Here is a 25,643-nt window from a genome sequence, read left to right as displayed (position 1 = left end):
TTGTGTTCTTTGTTATGGTTGAGTAGTATTCCATTGTGTATATATACCACATCTTCCTAATTCATTCATCTATCAATGGACATTTAGGTTGTTTCCATGTCTTGGCTGTTGTGAATAGCGGCTCAATGAACAAACGGGTGCATGTGTCTTTTTAAAGGAACGTTTTGTCTGGAGATATCTCAAAGCATGGGATTGCTGAATCATATGGTAGTTCTATATTTAGTTTTCTGAGGTACCTCCATACTGTTTTCCTTAGTGGTTGTACCAATTTATATTCCCACCAACCATGTAGTAGGGTTCCCTCTTCTCCACATCCCCTCCAGCATTGGTTATTTGTGCACTTGCTAATGATGGCCATTCTGACTGGTGGGAGGTGGTACCTCAGAGTAGTTTTGATTTGCATTTTTCTAATAAACAGGGATGTTGAGCATTTTTTTCATGTGCTTGTTGGCCATTTGTATATCTTCTTTGGAGAAATGTCTATTCAGGCCTTTTGCCCATTTTTGCAGTTGGGTGGTTGGCTTTTGTGCTCTTGAGTTGTATACGTTGTTTGTATAGTTTAGAGATTAAGCCCTTGTCCATTGCATCACTTGAAACTATTTTCTCCCATTCTGTAAGCTGCCTTTTTGGTTTTCTTGTGGTTTCCTTTGTTGTGCCAAAGCTTGTCAGTTTGAGTAGGTCAGTTTTCTTCTTAACTGAGAAATCTCAGAAGCAATTGAGATGTCCTTCAATAAAACTGGTATATCCAGACACATATGAATCAGTGTCACTAAAGAAAAACTATGAAGACATAAAAGACATGAAGAGAACTTGCATGCATGTTACTAAGTAAAAGAAACCAATCTGAAAGGATTAAAAAACTGTGTGATGGTAATCGTATGACAATCTGAAAATGACAAAACTATGGAGGGAGTAAAAAGTTCAGTGGTGGTGAAGGGTCACAGCGGAGGGATGGATGAACAGGTGGAGCAGTGAAACTCTTCCATATGGGCCTATAATGGTGGATGCTGGATATGTGTCATTATACATTTGTCCATATCCATGTGAGGCCCAACACCAAGAGTCAACTCTAATGTCAGCTCTGGGCTTTGGCTGAGAGTGATGTGTCAGTGTAACTGCATCGACTGAACAAATGTATCCCTCTGTGGGTTGTTACAAATGGGGAAGGCAGTGTGTGAATGGGACAGGGCATACCTTGGATATCTCTGTGTCTGATGCTCAACTTTACTGTGAATCTAAAACTCCTCTAAAAAATATAAGCTATGACAATAAAGATGTCAAGAGAGAAGACTGAATTGGATGCTAAACAAAAAACACCTGCTCAGCTCAAAAGAAGAGAGGAAAGAGAGAACATAATAAAGGAGACAAAGCAAAAGTAAACTGCAACAGGATGAACTTAAACCCCCACATTTTCACAATCACATTATATGCAAACATGCTATATTTAAAAGACAGAAATTTTCAGAATAGATATAATAGAAAAAAACTTCAACCCAGAAAAGCAATGGACTAATTAGGGACGCCCTAGCATGAAGCTCAGAAACAGAAAGCATGCACAAATGAGTCAATGCTGGGATTCAATTTATATGGAGTTCATGAATAGGGAAAACTAAAAGAGTGATACAATTCAGAACAGTTGCATCAGGGGAACAGATTGAAAAAGGGACTTGGCAGAACTTTGGGGTTAATGAAAGTATTCTAGAGCAAACATTTGTTGATAGTTACATGAATATATACATTTATCAAAAGTCATCAAACCATATGTTTAAAATCTGTATCATTTTCATAAAATCTAGCTCAGAAAAAGAATTGTATTGAAAACACTTACTAAGTCTCCCTAAAAAACAATTCATCAAATCTAGTGATAATTTCTATAGAAAACAAGCAGAAGAGCACCTGTTATTAAGACTATCATTCCACAAATAAAGATATACAGAAATGTGATTTGAAAATTGGTACCCAATAGTAATTTTTAACAGCTACAATGGACTTCACCAACGTGAAACACTTTGGTACTAAAAATGTTACTATCAAAGAAGTGAAAAGCCAGCCCACAGTTTGGGAGAAAATAATTGCAAATCATTTGTAAGCAACTTGTTCCCAGATTATATAAGGAACTCCTTATTAATAAAAAGACAATAACTCAGTCAAAAAATGCCAAAACATCTGACTAAACATATGTCCACTGAATATATACAAATGGCCCAAAGTGGAGTTCTCTTCTGACACAGTTGGTGAAGGATCTAGCATTGTAACTTCAGCAGCTTGGGTTGCTACTGTGGCATGAGTTCAAATGCTGGCCTGGCAACTTTCACATGCTGTGGCCTCAGGCAAACAAACAAACCAACACATGGGCAAAAGCAGATAAGAGAGGTCAACAACTTCCATCTTTAGGAAATGCAACCCTAAGCCATAATGAGATAAAGCTTCATACCCACTAGATGCCTAGAATCAAAAAATACAGAGTGATAAGTACTGGTGTGTATGTAGAACAAGTGGAGTTGTTCTATATTGCTAGTGAGAATGTAAATGATGCAGCCACTTTGGAAAATGGTTGGGAAGTTCCTCAAAAGGATACATAATAACAATGACCCAGCAAGGTCTCTACCCAAGAGAAATGAAAATATTTATTCACAAGGATACATGCACACCAATGTTCACCACAACATCATTCACAATAGCCACAATGGGGAAACAATCCACAGGTCAATCAACTGACGACTGGGTAAATGATACATCCACGACCTAGAAAACTATTTGGAATAAAACAGAAATACTGATTCTTACCACATCATAAATGAAACTTTAGGAATATTATGTGATGTGAAAGAAGAATGTTACAGCAGACAACATATTGCATGATTGTTTTTTTGGTAAAAATGTCCAGAAAAGAAAATCCTTGTAGATTAACGTTTGACTAGGGCTGCTGGTAACAGGAGTATAGGGGAATGAGGAGTGACTACTAATGGATATGGGGTTCTTGGGGGAGTGAAATGTAGGTTGTAAAATTAGGTCATGTTGATGCTTGCATAGATTCTATACTAAAAATCATTATACACTTCAAATGAGTGAATAATACAGTATATAAATTCTATCTCAATAAAGCTGTTAAACTAGATAAACACTAAAACTAGTAATCATTTCTACAAAACAAAAGACCATAGGGCAGATATCATTACAAGTTTATCTGTTTATTTTTTTCTTGGCTGCATGGGGTGTGCAGAAGTTCCCAGGCCAGGGGTCGAAACTGCACCCCAGCAGAGACCCAAACCACAGCAGTGACAACACCATAGCCTTAATCCACTGAGCCGCCAGGGAACTCCTTTCCAAGAGTGCCTCAGATTATATACCTGGCCTGAGGATTTTTGCATGCCACAGGCGTGGCCAGAAAATGAAAAGCTGACTCAACCTCAAAACTACTTGAACTCATTTAGAAAATCAGCAAAGTAGCAGGATATAAGATTCACATTCAGCAACCAGCCTCATTTCTCCATCCTAACAATGACATGTTAGAAAAGGAATACGAAAATACAATACCTTTTGAAACTGCACCCCCCAAAATCAATAACTTGGAATACACCTGGCCCAGGAGGTAAAGGACTTATATGCGGAGAACTATAAAACATTAATCCAGGAAATTAAAGAGGATCTACAGAAATGGAAAGATAGTCCATGTTCATGGGTTGGAAAAATCAATATTGTAAAAATGGCCATACTACCCAAAGCAACTTACACATTCTATGCAATCCCCAACAAAATACCCATGACATTTTTCACAGCACTAGAACAAACAATCCAACAATTTATAGGGAAGCACAAAAGGCCCAGAATGGCCAAAGCAATTCTGAAGAACAAAAACCAAGCCGGAGGCATACCTCTCCCAGACTTCAAGAAATATCACAAAGCCACTGTCATCATGACAGTGTGGTACTGGTATCAAAACAGACAGACAGACCAATGGAACAGAATAGAGAACCCACACACACCCTGACACCTCTGGTTAATTCATCTTTGACAAAGGAGGCAAGAGCATAACACGGGACAAAGAAAGTCTACTCAGCAAGCATTGCTGCGAAACCTGGGCAGCTGTATGCAAAGCAGTGAAAGTAGAACACACCCTCTGACCATGCACCAAAATAAACTCAAAATGGTGGAAAGACTTAAATAGAAGACAAGACACCATCAAACTCCTGGAGGAGAACTAGGGAAAACACTCTCTGACATCAACCTCATGAACATGTTCTCAGGTCAGTCTCCCAAGGCAACAGAAAGAAGAGCCAAAAGAAACCAGTGGGACCTAGTCAAACCAACCAGCTTTTGCACAGCAAAGGAAACCAAAACGACAACACAATGACACCTTACAGAATGGGAGAAAAGAGTTGCAAACGATGCAACGGACAAGGGATTCATCTCTAGGTTACACAAGCAGCTTATACAATGCAACAGCAAAAAAGCCAACCTCCCAATGGAAAAATGGGCAAAGGCCCTGAATAGACTGTTCTCCAAGGAAGATATACAGACAGCCAGCAAGCACATGAAACAATGCTCAACACCCCTGAGTATAAGAGAAATGCAAAGCAAAACGACCATGAGATACCACCTCACACCAGTCAGAAGGGCCATCATTCATAGGTCCACTAATAACAAGGGCTGGAAGGCTTGTGGAGAAAAGCAAACCCTCCTGCCCTGTTGGTGGGAATGTAACCTGGTATAGCCACTATGGGGAGCAGTACGTATGTACCTTAGAAAACTTTATGTGGAACTACCGTATATGACCCACTAGTCCCACTCTTGGGCATATATCCAGACAAAACTCTCCTTAAAAAAGATACATGCACCCACATGTTCATTGCAGCACTATTCACAATAGCCAAGACACGGAAACAACCCAAATGTCCATCGAAAGATGACTGGAGTAGGAAGATGTGTTATATGTACACGATAGAATACTACTCATCCATAAAAATGAACCACATAATGCCATTTGCAGCAACAGAGATGAAACTAGTTCACTCATTTTCATACTGAAATAAGTCAGAGAAAGTCCAATAACCTATGATATCACTTTTAACTGTAATTTAATATACAGCACAAATGAAGGTTTCCACAGAAAAGAAACTCATGGACTTTAAAATAGACTTGTGTCTGCCCCAGGGGGAGAAAGAGGGAGTGGGAGGGATTGGGAGGGTGGGGTTAACAGATGCAAACTGTTGGTCCTGGAATGGATTTACAAAGATATTAGGTAAGGGCCTAATGTCTAGATACTTACATTGCAACACAACAATGGGAGGAAAAAGTTGTGTACATGTATGTATAACTTGCTCCCCATGTTGTACAGCAGAAAAAAATACATAACTAACTAAATAAATAAATGAAAATTAATAACACACTTCTTCCCCCTAAATGGAAAACACTTCAATGTTTTATTAATAATTAGTATATTACAGTGACTTTAAATCCCTACTTATAATGATTAAAATTTCAAATGATCAACATTGTATTCTACAATTTAATTTCTGAGTCATACACAAAGACGCAGTAGTTGGGTTAGCGGGAAACAAACAGCATGTAGCTTGAGAAAGGTCACCTGCCTCCAATCTACAAAATAGTTCCATGTGAACTACAACATGGCATCTGATCCAGCAGCCAAGCACAGAGCACAGGGCTACCCATCAGGGACAAAAGTCCTAGGTGCTACTGTAGTTCCATGTGTCTGAGGTGTCTCAAGGTGAGAAAAGCTGAGACCTTGAACCTTTAAATTCTCTGAACCTTTGGGCTGGCAGAGTCCTTCCTTTACCCTTGCTCCAAAATAAGTGTTCCCTTGACTGGAGAATGAGCAATGACTTCACCTGAAACAGGATTCTCAAAGGACACATGTTCCCTGCTCAACATCAGATACCACAACCTTCATTAGATCCAGACCAATACATAGACTCAAAGTTCAGCATAACACAGGTAAAGCTCTGAATATGAAAGGAAGTAGCCTACACCCCCAATGTGTCTGCAGGACTTCATTAAGATGAACTTGTGAGAGCTGGGAAAACACTTTGGAGGAACGGACCTTGAAACAGTTCGATTTATTTGGTGGGAAGAACTTAACTCTGGTAAAGATATTCTGGATTTGGAAAGGGAACCTGAGGCTCAGTATTTTGGCAGCCTCCACTGGTTGCCATTTCCATGGAGCTTGGACAGGATTATGGGTTATAGCAAATTACAGGAAGATGCATGGGCTTCCTGGGAGAGAGGAGAGGTTGACAAGGGATCAGTTTGGGACCATGTGTTGAGGAAAGGGGAATGAATACTCAAAACTTCTTGAGAATGATTGATGGCAATATCTAATCTGTCACCTGAAATAATATCATAATCTTCCAGCCAGAGGGAAGGCTTCTGAAGGCCACATCATAAATTCAGTTTTGGTGCAAGACTGTCTCTGAGTAGGTGTAGCAAGTCAGTGAATCTCTCTTATGATTAGTTCCCTATTCTTCAAATATATCATTGGAATATATGTATATGCAGCATCTGAAAAAAACTCATGTAAATTGTTCTATAAGAAGGGCCCCTACATCACAAATTAGAAAATTAAAATCATATTTTAAAATGAATTTCAAAGATAAAAGCAACTATAAAAGATTTGAAGGATTCCAGTTCCCCATAATTGTGCCATTTAATTAGCTGGTCTGACCCATGCAACAAACACATGGATGCTTGCATATGGCCATGGACTGCTATAATACCACTTAGGGAGTATTCCCAATGGAAATCTCAGTGCAAGCTGTATTAACTCTATTATAGTAGAACATCAAGCACTAGGCTTGGAGCCCTTCTCCAAGTCCACCTCTGGCTGTTGCCCTCTAAGTCAACCAGTTGGCACAGGAATCTGGACTAACCACCCATGGGGACTCAACCCAAGTATGCCTTCCAGGTAGAAGAAACCAGGAAAGCCCTCACAGAGTATTTTAATTAGATGTTGCCTGCAACCACCCACTTGGCCCTACACTCCTTATGGCCAGGAGCCAGGATACACCTAAAACCATGGGCAACCAGCAGCTCACCCCTAAGTGGAACAACCCCACTCGGTGAGCCTAACCTCCCATTCTGCCTCAAGTTTCCCAGGATCACTCCATGGGGACATCAGATCCCAGTGAAGAAGGGAATCCCAGTCCCAACCTCCAGAAAAACACCCTGGGGTGTGGTTCCAATGGATCCCCTAGACTGCTTGTGGAAACCTCTCTCTGACCTGAAGCGTCTCTTCCAAAAAATAACACAAGTGGAACCAGGGAGATTCAGGCCCCAGCGGTGGGTTTCCACATCAAGGCACACTTGCCAACAGGCCAAAGACTGAGATAGCTTCATGTTTCCAAGTATCTGACATCCTTTCTCTTCAAAAGGCTAGAAAAATAGAGACCAACGCTTAGGGCTGAAGCCTGGTAACAAACACACACATCTAAAGGCAGTGGAGGCAAAGTTCTGCTCCTTAGGTGTGGCAATGACACTCCTGGAAATCAGCAGGAAGATGTTACAGAAAATGGACCTTTGCCCCTCAGCGCCCCTTAAGGATGAGGAGTAGGACAGAAGGCAGAGAGGATGCATCACCAGCAAAGCCCATTAACAACTATTGAGAAATGAAAACAGAATCTGCTAATAAAATGCAGGCTCACCTTTTTTGTTGCCTTTGTGCTCACTCCTGTTTTCCTTGCCCAAGAGCAGAGTACTGTGCATGGAGCCCTGGCACCTGGTGCTTTGGACCAGAGTTCCTCCTGTGAAATGGCCTTGCCACACCTCAGCCCAGCAACCTTGTGCTGAAGCCCTGGGTATGACACCGCAATTCAAGAGAGCGAAGGGGCCCTGCAATTGTGGTGCAGCACTGAGGCCTGGAGCGTGAGCTGCTCAGCTGTGCTGGCCTCATGAGAACACTGCACCCCCGCACCCACGCTGATGAGAACTCGGCCTCCTCCCCTCCCCAATGAAGAAAACCTGGCCCACTTCCCTCCCCCTCCATGAGAACCCCGCCCACCGCCTGTCTGTTTAGGAGAGCATGTGCTCTAGAGAACCAGCTGGTGCGTTTCTGTTCTTTGATCAAAGAAAATGGCTTCCAGAGTTCCAGTTGTGACTCAGCAGGAACCAACCCAACTAGTATCCTTGAGGAGGCCTGTTCCATTCTTGGCCTCGCTCAGTGGTTTACAGATCCCGTGTTGCCTCGAGCTGTGGTGTGGGTCACAGATGAGGCTGGGGTCCTGAGTTGTTGCAGCTGTGGCATAGACTGGCAGCTGCAGCTCCAATTCCACCCCCAACCTGGGAACTTCCATATGTGGCAGGGGTGCAGCCTTAAAAAGAACTATTAATAATAATAATAAGAAGAAGAACAAAGCTTCCCTTCGCTTTTGATCCGAACCTGACTCAAAGAGTTGGTCATAATAGCACCATAGAAGCTTTTAAGCAGGGGCGAAGGGGAGCCGAATCTACCTTTCTCTTGCCTAGCTGTTCAGATGGTTTGGAAAAGGAAAGCATAGTCTCTATTAGAAGGCCCAATGAAATCAGGAAAGCATCTGCAGTGGACAGCTCATAAATTCCCTCTCAAAGTATGAACCAGTTTCTTTTTGGACATTGTATTACAAAGGAAGAAGGAGGGGAGGGCAAGGCAGGGAGGAGACAGAAAATAAAGCATTAATGAGGGGACAGGAAAGGGTAGGAATGTGAAAGGGATAAGAAAGAATATTAGTGGTCAAGAGTCGCCCTTAATGGGGTACAATCAAAAAGTGAAAAAAAAAAAAATGAAAGCCTGCACTATGTTTCATTCTAGGTATGGGCTAGAAGTGAACTTTTTGCCGCCAGTTTTTCCAGAAATCAGCAGAGACTCTATGAAACACAGTGAACCCCAATAGTACTACGGAATCCACTCTGTTCCAGTCAAATGGAACTTCTAAAAAAGCAGGACAATTAAAATTCAATAAATACCTCCAAAAAGAGATCTTTGTAATATATATGCTATATTACACATCAAGCAAATTGTGTGAAATATATGTAATTATATATGCACATTATTCAAGTGCACAAGACAATCAAAAACAATTACATACCTCTGTTTACTGAAGATGTTTACTGAAGAGCTTTGGATTAGTGTTATGATTCCAGGTGCAACTATTAATTGGTTTTCAAATTTAGTAAGTTGATTTTTTTTTTTACTTTTTTTTAAACAAACTGAAAAGGCACCTGGAAATTAAATCTGTCAGTTCTCTGAAGTGGTTCTGATTATGGAGGGAGACTTTGGGTTAATGACTTTGGGCTTTCCCCAGAGTCATTAAGCTTTTATATCATTCTCTTTAAAGTGACCCAACAAGAAGTCGAGGAAACAGCATCTGTTGCCAATAGCACTGTGAAGTGGCAGGTTTCAGCTGGCGAGAGGCAGACTGGGAGCATCAAAGACATGACTTCGACCAAACTTTGAGGTGTGTGGGTCAGAGATTCACTGAAATTAATAATTTACAAAGAATTCTTAAGGCATCACTCTTAACTTTATTTTGGAAAAGCATACCCAAATTATCACAGGAAGGGGAGAAAAATAAAGCAAAACTCGAGCCCTGGGCAATACTGGTGGGATATTTTTTCTTCTAAAAATAATATGAAAGGTTTGTGAAAGAAGAGAATTTAATCAAATATCAATATTTTGAATACTTGTAATATAATTGCAAGATACTGTCCTCAGAAATGAGGGGAAAGTATAGTTTTACAGATGATGATAAGATAATGAAGTGCAACCATACAAGACTACGAGAGAGTATATTCCCAATTTTGGGTAAGGATATGCCATAATTTCAAAGGAAAGTGAGGTGTTATCAGGTTGACATGCTCAGAAATGGAGGAAGCTATTCTCTGAGATGGGTCCTGATTCACAGAGAAAGACAACTTTCTCATGGACATTAGAGAATGGACAATGGAGGCACAGTTGCTAGGCTTGTGTTTAAATGCCTAGTTTCTTCCAGATGAGAACCAAGAAACATAATTCACAGTTGTCAAAACTGCTACAATTTGAGCCCTCTTAAATGGGAGGGTTGTCTCAGTGGGGAATAGTTTTGTCTTTTTTTTGTTTTTTTGTTTAGTTCAGGAGGAAAAACAAAAGGGGAATGAGCATGTAAAACAGGGGAATGTGTTTGAGTGTGAATTTGAGTTATTATTATTATTACCATTATTCTTGCTATCAATAGTTTTCCTATATAAGAGAAGCCAGTAATATAATGAGACTAATCCCATATCTGACACACAGATCTGAGGAAACACAGCCCTGTAGTTTCCCATAAGCTGGAAAAGCCCGGCCCAACATTGGTGTGAAGGGTAGAGGAGAGCCCAGAGTTCAGTAGGGACTGTAAGCCCTGAACTTGAACTTGATGGATCTTTGGACTGTGTCTCAGGTGGACACAATTCCTGATGCTTCCCGAAGACACTGTGAAATTCTACCCCCAGCCCAGAACTAAAGGAATCGTTAACATCTATAGCTTGGTGTGAAGAGTCACTTCTGAGCTCCTTTAAGCAAAACTATGTCCCAAAGCCCTTTTCACACGTACGTTGCAGTGACCTCCCTAGAGTGTTTAAACTTCCACCAGATGGTGAAGAATCCCTTAATAAATATGAAAGAGTGGTGAGATTAAGAGCAGAGTTGTTTCTTTCTTTCCATTCCTCCCCCCTTATTTATTTACATTAACAGAAGAATGTTTAAAATAGCAAGGAAAAGCAATTCCTGGGGAATCCTCAAACACAGTTTGAAGATGAAATTTCCCTTTCATTCCTTGCAGATCAAACAGGTCTTGATGTATCTCCAGGAGTATCTTTTACTGCTTTTGTTTCCTTTGTCTCTGACTCCTTTTCTGCATTTGATGACTATTCTAAGCTGAAAGAATTGATTTGATTGCACAGTAGAAATAGTGTTTAATATTATAGATGAGAGTCAAATGAAAGCTTTCTTATTTTGCATAGGGGATAACAGAAGCCCCAGGAATCTAAAGGATTTATCCAGAGATACAGCAACCATATCTCAGAATCAGACTTGTATAATTTTGGTTTTCTATCTACTACACCTGTATCTGTGTAAAATTGGATGGCAGCTGGCTCACAAATCTTCACTTGGATAAAGCACAGTAGAACAACGTAGAGCACCAGGCTGAAACTTTTTCTGGTGTCTATAAGATGCTCACAGGCAAGAATGTTAATGTGGAATTGTGAGTTTCTGTTGCAAACAAAAGTGACTAAAAAAATTATATTCACACATATACAAAACTCTATCACAGATCAGACCAAATGTAGACATACCACCACTCTTAAATTAGCAATTAACATCTTGTAGGCAGATATCCCCTCTGCTTATGTGGAGCCGAATATATTTTAGAAATGAAGAAATAATGTAACTTGAAACAAATACATTGAAGCCTTAGATTGATCTATGAAGGCTGTTAAAAAATACTGGCCGGAGGAGTTCTCACTGTGGTGCAGTGGGTTAAGGATCCACCAGAGTCAGCAGAAGTGCAGTTCAATCCCTGACTCAGGAACTTCCATATGCCAGGTAGAGATGAAGAAAAAAAAAGACTATTCATCAGAGTTCAAAAGAATCTTTAAGGGGCAGAGATAAGTATGCTTAAGTTAGAGGGGAAATTTAGATATTATGTTCTCAAATTCAAAAATAAAATAACTTTTAAAAAATTTGAATTTGAAAGATTCAATTTCTGAGATAACTCAATAAACATAATTAAGAGTATTTGCACAGGATATTAGACTCATTAGGAAACTAATTGTACCTAGAAAAAGAATCAATAGAATGGCCATGATCAAAAAGACAAAGACAGGTGTTTGTGGGGATGTGGAGGAAAGGGAACTCTTATGCTGGTGGGAATGTAAATTAGTATAACAAGTGTAGAAAGCAGACTGTATATTCCTGAAAAATTAAAAATCAAACTATCATATGATTCAACAATCCCATTTCTGGGTATATGGCCAAAGGAAATAAAAATGCTATCTTGATATATATATTTAAATTTTTTGTTATACTTGATTTACAATGTTTTGCCAATTTCTGCTGTATAGAAAAGTCACACACACACACACACACACACACACACACACACACATATATATATATATATATATATATATATATATATATATGTCACATTATCTTCCAGCCTGATCCATCACAAGTGATTGGATATAGTTCCCTGTGCTCTACAGCAGGATCCCATTGCCCATCCCCTACAAATGCAAGTTTTCATCTACTAACCCCAGATTCCCAATCCATACCACTCCCGCTACCCCCAACAGCAACCACAAGTGTGTCCTCCATGTCCATGATCTGTTTCTGCTTTGTAGGTAGATCATTTGTGCCATGTTTTAGACTCCACATGTAAGTGATATTCTATATTGTCTGTCTTTCTGTTTCTGACTTACTTCACTTCGTATGAAAGTCTCTAGTTCCATCCATGTGGCTACCAATGGCATTTATTTTGTCCTAGTTTATGGCTGAGTAGTATTCCATTGTAGAGATGTACCACACCTTCTTAATCCATTTTCTCTTGATGAGCATTGAAGCTGTTTCCATGTCTTGGCTATTGTGAATAGTGCAGCTGTGAACATACGGGTGCATGTATCTTATTCAATGAAAATTGTGTTTGGATAGATGCCCAGGAATGGGATTTCTGGGTCATATGGTAGCTCTAGATTTAGTTTTCTGAGGGATTTCCATACCATTTTCCATAGTGGTTGTACCAATTTACATTCCCACCAACAGCAAAGCAGGGTTCCGTTAACTCCACATCCACTCCAGCACTTGTTGTTTGTTGACTTGTTAATGATGGCCACTCTAACTGGTTTGAGATGGTACCCCACTGTTGTTTTGATTGCCTTTCTCTAATAATTAGTGATGTGGAGCATTTTTCATGTGCCTGCTGGCCATCTGTATGTCTTCTTTGGAGAAATGTGGATTTAGGTCTTCTGCCCATTTTCTGATTATTTGTTTGTTTTTTTGTTCTTGAGTTGTATGAGTTTTTGTATACTTTGGAGATTATATTTAGTCAGTTGAGTCACTTGCAAAAATTTTCTCCAATTCTGTGGGTTGTCTTTTCATTTTTTAAATTGTTTCCTTTGCTGTGCAGAAACTTTTGAATTTAATAAGTCCCACTCTTGTGTGTGTGTGTGTGTGTGTGTGTGTGTGTCTTTATTCTAGGAGGTGGGTCAAAAAAGATGTTGCTGTGATTTATGTCAAAGAGCTGCTCTGCCTATATGTTTCTCTAGGAGTTTTAGAGTATCTGGCCTTACATTTAGGTCTTTAATCCATGTTGAGGCTATTTTTGTGTATGGTATTAGAAAATATTCTATTTTCATTCCTTTACATCATATCATTGTCCAGTTTTCCCAGCACGACATTTTGAAGAGATTATCTTTCCTGCACTGTATATTTTTGACCCCTTTGTCATAGGTCAGTTGTCCATAGGTGCTTGGGTTTATTTCTGGGCTTTCTCTCCTGTTCCATGGATCTCTATTTCTGTTTTTGTGCTGGTACTATACAGTTTTGATGACTGTAGCTTTGTAGTAAAGTGTGAGATCAGGGAGCCTGATTCTTCCTGTTCTGTTTTTTTCTTTTCAGTATTGCTTTGGCTATTTGAGGTCTTCTGTGTTTCCATACAAATTTCATTTATTTTTAAAATTATTAAAAATTCTTTATAGTTGACTTAAAATGTTCTGTCCATTTCTGCTGTATAGCAAAGTGACCCAGTCATACATACATATATATACACATATATAATATATATATACATTTTTTCTCACATTATCCTCCATCATGTAATTTAAAATATTTTGTCTAGTTCTGTAAAGAATGTCATTGGTAATTTGATAGGGATTGCATAGAATCTGTAGATGGCCTTAGGTAGAATTGTTATTTTGACTATATTGATTATCCCAATCCAAGTGCATGGTGTATTTTTCCATCTATTGTGTCTTCGATTTCTTTCATGAGCGTGTTCTAGTTTTCAAAGTACAGGTCTTTTGTCCCTTTTGGTAGGTTTACTCCTAGGTATTTTATTCTTTCTGATGCAATGTAAAATGGGATGGTTTTCCTAATTTCTCTTTCTGATCTTTCATTGTTAGTATATGGAAAAGCAATTGATTACTGTAGCTTAATTATGTACCAGACACCAATGTCATATGCTATCACTTCTATGTGGACTCTCAAAAAGGATGCAATGAACTTCTTTGCAGAGCAGCTATTGACTCACAGACTTTGACAAACATATGTTTTCCAAAGGAGACAGGTGGGGACGGGGAGATAGGCTGGGGATTTGTGATAGAAAAGCTATAGAAGCTTTTTATCCTGAGACTTTACCAAATTCATTGATGAGCCCTAATAGTTTTCTGGCGGTGTCTTTAGGATTTTCTAGGTATAGTATCATGTCATCTGCAAAGAGTGATAGTTTTATTTCTTTTCCAATTTGTATTCCTTTTATTTCTTTTGCTTCTCTGATTTCCATCACTAGGACTTTCAAAAAAAAATAAAAAGAAAGGACTAATAACAAGGGGTTACAAATAGATTCCACAAAGCCCCAGAGATTCTGACCCCCCTAACAGGTGTGAGGTTATATTCATTGTGGTTTTGATTTGCACTTCCCTGATAATTAATAATGTTCTGCACCTTTTTACATGCCTCTTAGCCATTTTGATATATTCTTGCAAAAATTATCTATTCATTCCTTTACCCAATTAAAAATTGGATTATTTACTTTTTATTGCTATTGAGTTGTATGATTTTCTTATATATTTTGGCTTTTAACCCATCATCAGATCTAAAGGTTGCAAACATTTGCTCCCATTGTTTTGCTTGCCTTTTCACATTTTGGTTGTTGCTTTTATTTTTTTATTCCCACACCTGTGGCATGTGGACATTCCTGGCCCAGGGATTGAACCTCCACAACAGCAGTGACCCAAGCAGCTTCAGTGACAATGCTGGGTCCTTAACTCACTGCACCATGAGCGAATTCCTGATTGTTTCTTTAATGTTTCTTTTTTCTTCAAAAAATAAAAAAAAAATTGTTTGATAAACAAGTAGTCTCGCTTGTTTAGTTTTACATTGGTTGCCTGAGCTTTTGGTGTCATAGTCAAGAATCATTATGCAGACCAATGTCAATAAGCTTTTACTCTATGTTTTCTTCTGGCATTGTTACAGTTTCAGGTTTTACATTTACGTCTTGTTCCTCTTTGTGTTGATTTTTGTACACAGTATAAAATACAGGTCCAGTTTCATTCTTTTTCATGTGAATATAACTTTACCTATCACTATTTACTGAAAAGTCTATTTATTCCCCATTGAGGTGTCTTGGCACCTTGTCAAATATTAGGTAACTGTATAGGCAAGGGTTTATTTATGGGATCTCAATTCTGTTCTGTTGTTTTGGGTGTCTATTTTACGCCAGTACCATCCTTTTGTGATTACTATAGCTTTGAAATATAATTTGAAATTTGGAAGTGAGATGTCTCCATGTTTATTCTTCTTTCTCAGCATTGCTTTGGCAACTCAGGGTCTCTGGTGGTTCCATATGTATTTTAGGACAGTATATTCTAATTCTGTGAAATATGTCCTGGAAGTTTGATATGAACTTCATTGTATCTTAGATGGTCTTGGGTAGTATGGCTGTTTTAACAGTATTAGTTCTCATGATCCAATAAATATTTTTCTTGGAAAATTTATTTTCCATTTATTTCTTTTCCATTTATTTATGTCTTTTTCAATTTCTTTCTTTAATGTCTTACAGTTTTTACTGTAGAAGACTTTCAGCTCACTGTTTAAATTTCTTCCAAAGTATTTACTTCTTTTTGATATTCTCATAAAAGGGGTATTTTTTCTGATTTCCCTTTCATATAGTTTGCTGTAAAGAGATACAAACAATTTTTGTATTTTGATATTTATTCTACATCTGTACTGGATACGTGTATTAGATTTAGAGTTTTTTTATGTTTTAAATATATATAAAATCATGTCATCTCAGACTTTCCATTTGGATGCCCATTAGTTCTTTTTCTTTTCTGATTGCTTTTGCTAGTACTTTTTTGTTTGTTTTTACAGCCACACCTGCAGCATATGGTTGTTCCTGGGCCAGGGGTTGAATTGGAGCTGCAGCTCTGGCCTACACCACAGCCACAGCAACAAGAGACCTGAACCGCATTTGTGCCTTATGCTGTCACTTGTGGCAATGCTGGATCCTTAACACACAGAGTCAGGCCAGAGATAGCACCTGCATCCTCAAAGAGACAATGTCAAGTCCTTAACTGGCTGAGCCACACTGGGAACTCCTAGTACTTCTCATACTATGTTGAATAGACATGATGAGAATGGTCATCCTTACTTTTCACTGGGTGTTAGAGGAAAAGTTGACAGTTTTCTCTCATTGGTTACCATATTAGTTGTGGGCTTTTCATTAATGGTTTTTATTGTGTTAAGGAAACTTCCTTCAAAATCTATTTTGTTGAGATTTTTTCATGAATGGTTGTTGTGCTTAAATGCTTTTTCTGTATCTATTGACATGATTATGTTGCGTTTCTTTTTATATTTCCTTCTGTGAAGTGGTTTACCACATTGATTGATTCACATATTTTAAAGAAATCTTACATCATTGGTCATGGTGTATAATCCTTTGGAGGTGCTAAATGTAGTTTGCTTGTGTTCTACTGAGGTATATTTCTTATTCACAATGCTTGACTGGTAAAACTTCTTGAGCCTTTGCATATCAAAATGTATTCATTTTATTCTCATATTTTAGTTCCCATTTGGATGCTATAAAACTGAAAGTTGTTTTGGAGAAATTAAGGACATTTACCCATTAACACTCAATTTGTAGATTTGCAGACAAAAACTCTGATACAGGGTTGATTTTTTTTTGTAGCCTATTTTTATTTTGTGAATTTGGCATCCTAGTGAATTCCTAGTAATATAGCAATTGACATTTTTAGGAGTTCTATTTTAGAATCAATTTTTTTTGTTTGTTTTCTTAGACATGTCAAAATGGCTATGACCTTTTGAGAGACCACTGAATTACACCTTCTATAGGTGATGTCTTCCACACTTTTGGCTTTATTGCCATCTTTTTTTTTTTCTTTTTCGTTTTCATTTTTTCATCTCTTGTCTTTTCAGGGCCACACCCATGGCATATGGAGGTTCCCAGGCTAGGGGTCCAATTGGAGCTGTAGCTGCTGGCCTATGCCAGAACCACAGCAACTCAGGATCTGAGCCACATCTGCAACCTACAACACACCTCATGGCAATCCTGGATCCTTAACCCACTGAGCAAGGCCAGGGATCAAACCCACAACCTCATGGTTCCTAGTCGGATTTGCTAACCATTGAGCCATGACACGAACTCCTAACTGCCATCTAATATGCTCGAGATTTCTACATTTGTCTGACATATCTTTCTGAGTATCAGAAACACATAATTCAATTGTACATTGCTACTTCAATTCCATCTTATAGGACTCTCTCTTCCAGCCTCATGCCTCTTCACTTTGCCATCTTACTCCTTTTCATCCATTGTGTCCCATTTTTGGTGCCTTTTCATCCAGAAATCTTTCCCTGATGTGCGTCCCTCCAACATGGTTTCATAGTTCCCTGTGATACATTGTTTTATCATTTATAACACTGTGCTGTAATTTTCTACTCCCTCCTGGGAGTTTTTCAATGGTTCCTAAGCTCGTTGAAGGCAGAATCCAGATCTCTTTTTATTCACCACTGAAGCCCAGCAACATGTCTGATACATTCCTTGTGCTCAGAAATATTTAATATTTGTCATTTAATATTTAATATTTGTCATTAATGAATTAATGACAAAAGGGAAAAAAGGAATGTATTTATCCTGAAATTGTTTGTATGTAGACAGAGATGTGTATTTTTACAAATAGCTTTTAATAATGAAATGTTTCTAAAAAGTAATCACATTGAGAAAATATAACAGAAACAGCTCCTATTAAGAAGATAATGAAATCTTGCTGAGGACAGGGAGCATATCAAGCTAAACTACTTATTCATATGCTGAGAATTGTAATTTCAGTCTCTTTTACCTCCTCTTCAGTGTAAGCAGTAACAAAAACAAAGTATAGTTCCCCCAAGAGGTATAGCCAAAATTGTCCCTAGAGTTGAATCAGGCAAAAGTAGGAAATAATGCCCTGGCCTTCAGGACTACATTTTTGCATTTTTTTAAAATTATTGAAGTCATTCATTTTCCTTTGTACTTTGACTCATTCATTTAATATTGATCATGCACCTGCTATTTTGCTACCTTGTAGAAACGATTGTTATGTTGCAGGCAAGTAGTTTATATTTAAATCCCTTTCTGATATGAAACCGTTTTTTTGAATCTTTACTCTTTCTGATGTGTTACCTACATAGCATGGGTGATATGAACAATACATGATGGTCCTGAAGCCTACAAGGTAATGTGGAGATGGTCTATATAATCTTCGATATCTAACCCTCAGAGATAAGTAGGGCCAATGCTTTTATAGCCCAAAAATAGTTACTTACTCTAATGTTACAGGCACTCACACAAGCACAGTTATTACAGAAAGATCACTCAATTTTTAGTGAGAGATAATAAATGAATATGTACATTGTGTTCAGCACAGGCCCTGTCTCAATAAAGGATAACTAGTATAGTTATATGACTTTGCTATCATCATTGCTTGACAGTTGAGGGCATGAGGTAGGAAATCACTCAGTTTCCTGGCTCTCCAGTGTATCTTTTTTGATATCTTCCCCTTGATACTAGTTTTCTCACTTGAAAAATAACAATAGTAACTGTATACTTCCTTGGATTATTACAGAGAATGCTGCCCAATAATGGAAAATTTAATTTGTTATTTAATTTGTTATTAGAAGGCAAGCTTATGAATCCAGGTATCTGCTTGAATCTAGTAAAACAAAATCCCATTTTGGTAGAATTTTCTAAATATGAAAAGAGTGGCCCCACATTGTGTTATTTTCTTGTACCTATTTCTGCACCACTCAGTGCAGGGGCTATGATTCCTAACAGTTAGTTGATTTCTTTATCCCGTAAATATTCCTTGCTGAGACAGTCTATTGGCCATAGCCTCAGGTAAATCAATGTTGGGCCCAAGTCATCTTTATTTGTCACCTAAGATCGCTTTCCTGCCACACAATTTCCTAATGGCATTTTTCATCTGGGCATTTCTCAAGGTATAGATTAAGGGATTTAACATGAGGGTTATGGTAGTGTAGAATAAAGCAACTGCTTTGTCAATTGATAAAGTACCTGCAGGTCTCAGGTACACAAATATACAAGGCACAAAGAATAAGACAACCACTGTGATGTGGGAGATGCAGGTGGAGAGGGCTTTGTGCCTCGCCTCCAAGCTATAGGTCCTTAGGGAGCGCAGAATGACCACATAGGAGACCAGCAGGAGAAGGAAGTTTAAAAGACAGATGAGACCACTGTTGGCAGCAACAAAGAGCCCCAGAGTGTGGGTATCAGTGCAGGCAAGATCCAGCAAAGGGTTCAGATCACACATAAAGTGATCTATGACGTTAGGACCACAGAAGGGTAATCTGGAGATGAAGAGGATCTGTATGGTTGCATGAAGAAAGCCTCCCACCCACGACACTCCCAACAGCAGGCCACACACTCGCCGATTCATGATGGTCATGTAGTGCAAAGGCTTGCAGATGGCCACATAGCGGTCATAGGCCATCACAGTCAGCAGGATGATCTCTACACCTCCAAAGAAATGTTCCCCAAAGATTTGGGTCATACACTCCTCAAACAGGACGGTCTTCTTTCCATGGAGTGAATCTATAATCATTTTGGGGGTACTGACAGAGGAATAGCAGGCATCAATGAAGGAGAGATGGGCCAGGAAAAAGTACATGGGGGACCCCAGGGATGGGCTGGCAGTGATGGTGATCACGATGAGCACATTTCCTACCATAGTGATAATATAGATGACAAAAAACACAGCAGATAAGAGTTTCTGCATCTCTGGATTCTGTGTGAGCCCCAGGAGAACAAACTCTGTCACGTTGTTCCTATTCTCCATGGATTTCGTATGATGGTTAATTGCATTACCTGAAAAGAAAACCATTTTTATGAATGCCACCTTGACTTTGGTACACTTCCCATTATACCATATATTAAATCTCTAAATTCTATTAAGTCTTGGATACTTTTTCTTTGTTTGTTTGTTTTTTAGGGCTGTACCTGTGGCATATGGAAGTTCCCAGTCTAGGGGTAATATTGGATCTGCAGCTGCCAGCCTATGCCACAGCAATGCCAGCTCCAAGCCATGTCTGTGACCTACATCACAGCTCATGGCAACACCAGATCCTTAACCCACTGAGAAGGGCCAGGTATCAAACCCGCATCCTCAAGATTCCCTTCCACTCTGCCACAACAGGAACTCCCAAGTCTTGAATTCTTTTAGTGTGTGTGTGTGTATATTTGTGTGTTTTGGAAATAAAGATTGTGAGTTCATAAAGATTATTTAAATTATCTCCCAGGTAAAGTCTTTCTTAAGACTATAGATATGAGTAAGTTTTCTAAACACACTCTCAGGAGGCCACCTCTGTACATTTCATCATCACGAAGGACTGAGTTTAATTTGACATAGTACATAGCACACAACACACATATTGGTACCCAACTCTGAAAAGCAGGTAGAAGTTGGGCATAAAGATTTATCATTGCACAGCTGCAGAATTTTTGCTTTAGTATCTAGGAAATGAGGAGCCATGGAAGGTTGTTGAGAATATGAGTGAAAGGATGGATAGGAATTTGAATAAGAGGAATCTTGGATGTTATTCTACTAAAGACCTTTGTGAGTCTTGGATGAAATGCCTGAAGTCCAGTAAAGGGGTAGAAAGCAAACACAGGAACCCCAGGAGTAGACTACCTATAATAGTTGAATGATGAGGTATCTAATGGCAGAATATGGTGTCTGATATCAGAGAGGTGGGTCTTATCATTGGCTTTATTTCTATGAGCCTCAAAATTTTCAACTGTGAAATTAAGGTTATTATTAATTGTAAATGATCTTTTCAGCAGTTGGAAAGAGGATGAAATACTCTATAACTGTACCTGAAAAGTATTGAAAAATGAGCCCTGTGTGTTTTAAGGAACAATCTTTAGGGTCAGCACTATTGAAAAACTTACCTTAGTTGTCTTAGATGGTCTTGATGTTTTGGGGTGGTCAAAACCAATTTTTTTTCAAACTGGCAGCTTCTTGTAATAAGTCATTCTAAATATCAAATATATGTCAGACTTGGGAAGAGCTTATTCATATAATTCACTATCAAATAAACAATTATTAAGAAATCATATACACTGAATATGTGCCATGTTTTTGGCATGTCAAGTATACATCAATAAACTTGTTTCAAAAAGGAAGAGTTCTTATAAGCCTAAATCTTCCCACCGTTCCTAAAGCTTCAAAAGTTCTTCACAGAAACTCTGTTGGAAACATCATTCAGGATCATTTTTGCATTTAGAATGGGTTCTCTTGAAAGGCTATGAAGAAGTGATCTTAAATAAATGGGTCTGGTTCTGTGGAGCAACAGGAAGATAGTGTAGAGGTCAAAAAGTTCACTCTGTCCATGATGAAGCTGGTTCTGGAGAGATGAATGGCAATCAAACTCATTTTCACCTTGCCCTTGTCAAGAAGACATTTAAAAAGATTTCCATAAGCTTTGGGGACTTTGTCTCATGGCTGCTGCTTTCTCTCCTAGGAATTAATTATCAGCTTTGATGGAAAGGTTTGTTTTAGAAGCAAGTATCTGCAGAGATCTGTTCAGAAACACCCATTCTTGAATGGGAAGAGGATTATCTCTACACATGTAACCTAACCTAACCAAGAGCCCCTTTCTCTATCTAAGCCTGGACCGTTAAGAAAACTGAATGTTTTGCAGAGATGCAAACTGAACTAGGGGCAGTAAAAACCAGAATGAATAATGCAGAAGAACGAATCAGTGATATGGAAGATAGAATAATGGAAATCACTCAATCTGGTCAACAGACAGAAAACCGAATCAAAAAACTGGAAAGCAATATAAGAGACCTATGGGATAATATAAAGCGGGCCAATCTATGCATAATAGGAATTCCAGAAGGAGTAGAAAAAGATAAGGGAATTGAAAATATATTTGAAGAAATTATTGCTGGAAACTTCCCAAATCTAAAGGATACTGGATTCAAGATACAAGAAGCACAGAGGGCCCCAAACAAATTGAACCCAAACAGACCCACACCAAGACACATCATAATAAAAATGGCAAAAGTTAGTGATAAAGAGAGGATCCTCAAGGCAGCAAGAGAAAAACAGAATGTTACCTACAAGGGAACCTCCATAAGAATATCAGCTGATTTCTCTACAGAAACACTCCAGGCCAGGAGGGAATGGCAAGAGATATTTAAAGTGCTCAAAGGAAAAAATATGCAACCTAGAATACTCTATCCAGCAAGAATATCATTTAAAATAGAAGGGGAAATAAAAATTTTTCCCAACAAACAAAAACTTAAAGAATACAGCAACACAAAACCCAGGTTAAAGGAAATATTGAAAGGGCTTCTCTAAACCAAAAAGAAAGGAAGGAAAGGGAAGAAAAAAGAAAAGAAAAAAAAAAAAGAGGAAGAGGAAGAACTAGGACTGAGGAAACCACAATCAGAGAGCAGTCACTCAAATAAGCCAGCATACAGATTTAATCATGAACATGCTTCAAACAAAATAAAATTAAAAAGAAAAAAATAAAAATGAGTCATCAAAACCATAAAATGTGGGCAAGGGATGTCAGGAGGTAAATAACCCTTTTTGTTTATATGTATGTTTCTCTTCTTAATTTTAATATAGTAATGAAGTGTTTGAACTTACAGGACCATCAGGCTAAAACACACATTTATGGGAAGGGGTTAGCAGACTTAAAAAACAGGGCAACCACAAGCCAAAACCAAATATTGCATTTGCAAAAAATGAAAAAAAAAAAAACACTCAAGCAGATAAGAACAGGAGACCATCCAACCAAAAAAAAAAAATAAAAAAATAAAGGAAGAATGGAGAACCATAGAATCAACTGGAACACGAGGTTCAAATGGCAATAAATAATCATCTATCAATTATCACCTTAAATGTCAATGGGCTGAATGCCCCAATCAAAAGACACAGAGTGGCTGAGTGGATAAAAAGGCAAAAACCTTCAATATGCTGCCTACAAGAAACTCACCTTAGGACAAAAGATACATATAGATTGAAAGTGACAGGGTGGGGAAAAATATTTCACGCCAATAGACATGACAGAAAAGCAGGAGTTGCAATCCTCATATCAGACAAAATAGACTTTAAAACAAAAGACATAAAGAAAGACAAAGAAGGACACTATTTAATGATTAAGGGATCCATCCAAGGAGAGGATGTTACTATCATCAACATATATGCCCCAAATACAGGAGCACCCAAATACATACAACAAATATTAACAGACATAAAGGGAGATATTGATGAGAATACAATCATATTAGGAGACCTAAATACCCCCCTCACAGCAATGGACAGATCCTCTAGACAGAAAACCAATAAAGCAACAGAGATCCTAAAGGAAACCATAGAAAAGGTAGACTTCATTGATATCTTCAGGACACTACATCCAAAAAAATCAGAATACACATTCTTCTCAAATGCTCATGGAACATTCTCAAGAATCGACCACATATTGGGACACAAAGCGAATCTCAATAAATTTAGGAGCGTAGAAATTATCTCAAGTATCTTCTCTGACCACAATGCCATGAAATTAGAAACCAACCATGGGAAAAGGAAAGAGAAAAAACCTACTCCATGGAGACTAAACAACATGCTACTAAAAAACCAATGGGTCAATGAGGAAATCAAGAAGGAAATTAAAAACTACCTTGAAACAAATGATAATGAAGACACAAGCTCTCAAAATCTATGGGATGCTGCGAAAGCAGTGCTCAGAGGGAAATTTATAGCAATCCAGGCCTTTCTCAAAAAAGAAGAAAGATCCCAAATGGACAACTTAACCCTCCACCTAAACGAATTAGAAAAAGAAGAACAAAAAAGACCTAAAGTCAGCAGAAGGAAGGAAATTATAAAGATCAAAGAAGAAATCAATAAAATAGAGACTCAAAAAACAATAGAGAAAATTAAGAAAACCAAGAGCTGGTTCTTTGAAAAGGTCAACAAAATTGACAAACCCCTGGCCAGACTCACTAAAAAGAGGAGAGAAAGAACCCAAATAACCAAAATTAGAAATGAAAAAGGAGAAATCACAACGGATACAGCAGAAATACAAAAAACCATAAGAGAATACTATGAAAAACTGTATGGCAACAAGTTTGACAATCTGGAAGAAATGGACAATTTTCTAGAATCTTACAGCTTGCCAAAACTGAATCAAGCAGAAACAGACCAACTGAACAGACCGATCACTAGAAATGAAATTGAAGAGGTCATCAAATCACTCCCTACAAATAAAAGTCCAGGACCAGATGGCTTCACAGGTGAATTCTATCAAACATATAAAGAGGAATTGGTGCCCATCCTCCTTAAACTCTTTCAAAAGGTTGAAGAAGAAGGAATACTCCCAAAGACATTCTATGAGGCCACCATCACCCTCATTCCAAAACCAGACAGAGATACCACCAAAAAAGAAAACTATCGGCCAATATCATTGATGAATATAGATGCAAAAATTCTCAACAAAATCTTAGCCAACCGAATCCAACAACATATCAAAAAAATTATACACCATGACCAGGTTGGGTTCATCCCAGGTTCACAAGGATGGTTCAACATACGCAAATCAATCAGCATCATACACCACATTAACAAAAAAAAGGTCAAAAATCATATGATCATCTCAATAGACGCAGAAAAAGCATTTGACAAAGTTCAACATCCATTCATGATCAAGACCCTCGCCAAAGTGTGTATAGAGGGAACATCCCTGAATATAATCAAAGCCATTTATGATAAACCCACAGCAAATATAATCCTCAATGGGGAAAAACTGAAAGCCTTCTCACTCAAATCTGGAACAAGACAGGGATGCCCACTCTCACCACTGCTCTTCAACATCATTTTGGAAGTCTTAGCCACAGCAATTAGACAAACAAAAGAAATCAAAGGCATCCATATAGGAAGAGAAGAGATCAAACTGTCACTGTATGCAGATGATATGATACTATACCTAGAAAACCCTAAGGACTCAACCCCAAAACTCCTTGAACTGATTAATAAATTCAGCAAAGTGGCAGGATATAAGATTAACATTCAGAAGTCAGTTGCATTTCTGTATACCAGCAATGAAACATTAGAAAAGGAATACAAAAAAATGATACCTTTTAAAATTGCACCTCACAAAATCAAATACCTCGGAATACACCTGACCAAAGAGGTAAAGGACCTATATGCCGAGAACTATAAAACTTTAATCAAAGAAATCAAAGAAGATGTAAAGAAATGGAAAGATAGTCCATGTTCCTGGATTGGAAAAATCAATATTGTGAAAATGGCCATCCTACCCAAAGCAATCTACAGATTCCATGCAATCCCTATCAAATTACCCAGGACATTGTTCACAGAACTAGAACAAACAA

At 38.3% G+C, this 25,643-nt stretch overlaps 3 protein-coding genes across 3 annotated transcripts in view; all 3 read right to left on the bottom strand.

Moving 5' to 3' along the window:
* Positions 1 to 7,895, bottom strand: part of LOC146405229 (olfactory receptor 4C46-like) — a 64,937-nt gene extending 57,042 nt beyond the window's left edge. Inside the window, exon 1 of the mRNA XM_085015212.1 lies at positions 7,659 to 7,895. The gene's annotated coding sequence lies outside the window, so the exon portion shown is untranslated. The remainder of the gene's footprint in view (positions 1 to 7,658) is intronic.
* LOC110259269 (olfactory receptor 4C46-like) overlaps positions 1 to 25,643 on the bottom strand; it is a 949,087-nt gene that overhangs the window by 713,300 nt on the left and 210,144 nt on the right. The window lies entirely within an intron of this gene.
* On the bottom strand, positions 19,147 to 20,091 carry LOC146405228 (olfactory receptor 4C46-like). The gene has a single exon (XM_085015209.1). It carries the CDS (start codon positions 20,074 to 20,076, stop codon positions 19,147 to 19,149), a length of 930 nt encoding a protein of 309 aa, XP_084871335.1. The 5' UTR covers positions 20,077 to 20,091.

The sequence above is a fragment of the Sus scrofa genome, chromosome 2 (genome assembly GCF_054392235.1).
Source record: "Sus scrofa isolate SSC_HxYL_T2T_F1_AM1 chromosome 2, Sscrofa_HxYL_maternal_Yorkshire_Landrace_v2.0, whole genome shotgun sequence".
Taxonomy (NCBI): Eukaryota; Metazoa; Chordata; class Mammalia; order Artiodactyla; family Suidae; genus Sus; species Sus scrofa.
Note: the sequence above shows the minus strand (reverse complement) of the source record. Positions and strands in the feature narration are given on the sequence as shown.

Bases quoted from the DNA above. Each gene is read 5' to 3' on its own strand.
- LOC146405228 (XM_085015209.1), bottom strand. From the start codon at position 20,076: ATGGAGAATAGGAACAACGTGACAGAGTTTGTTCTCCTGGGGCTCACA.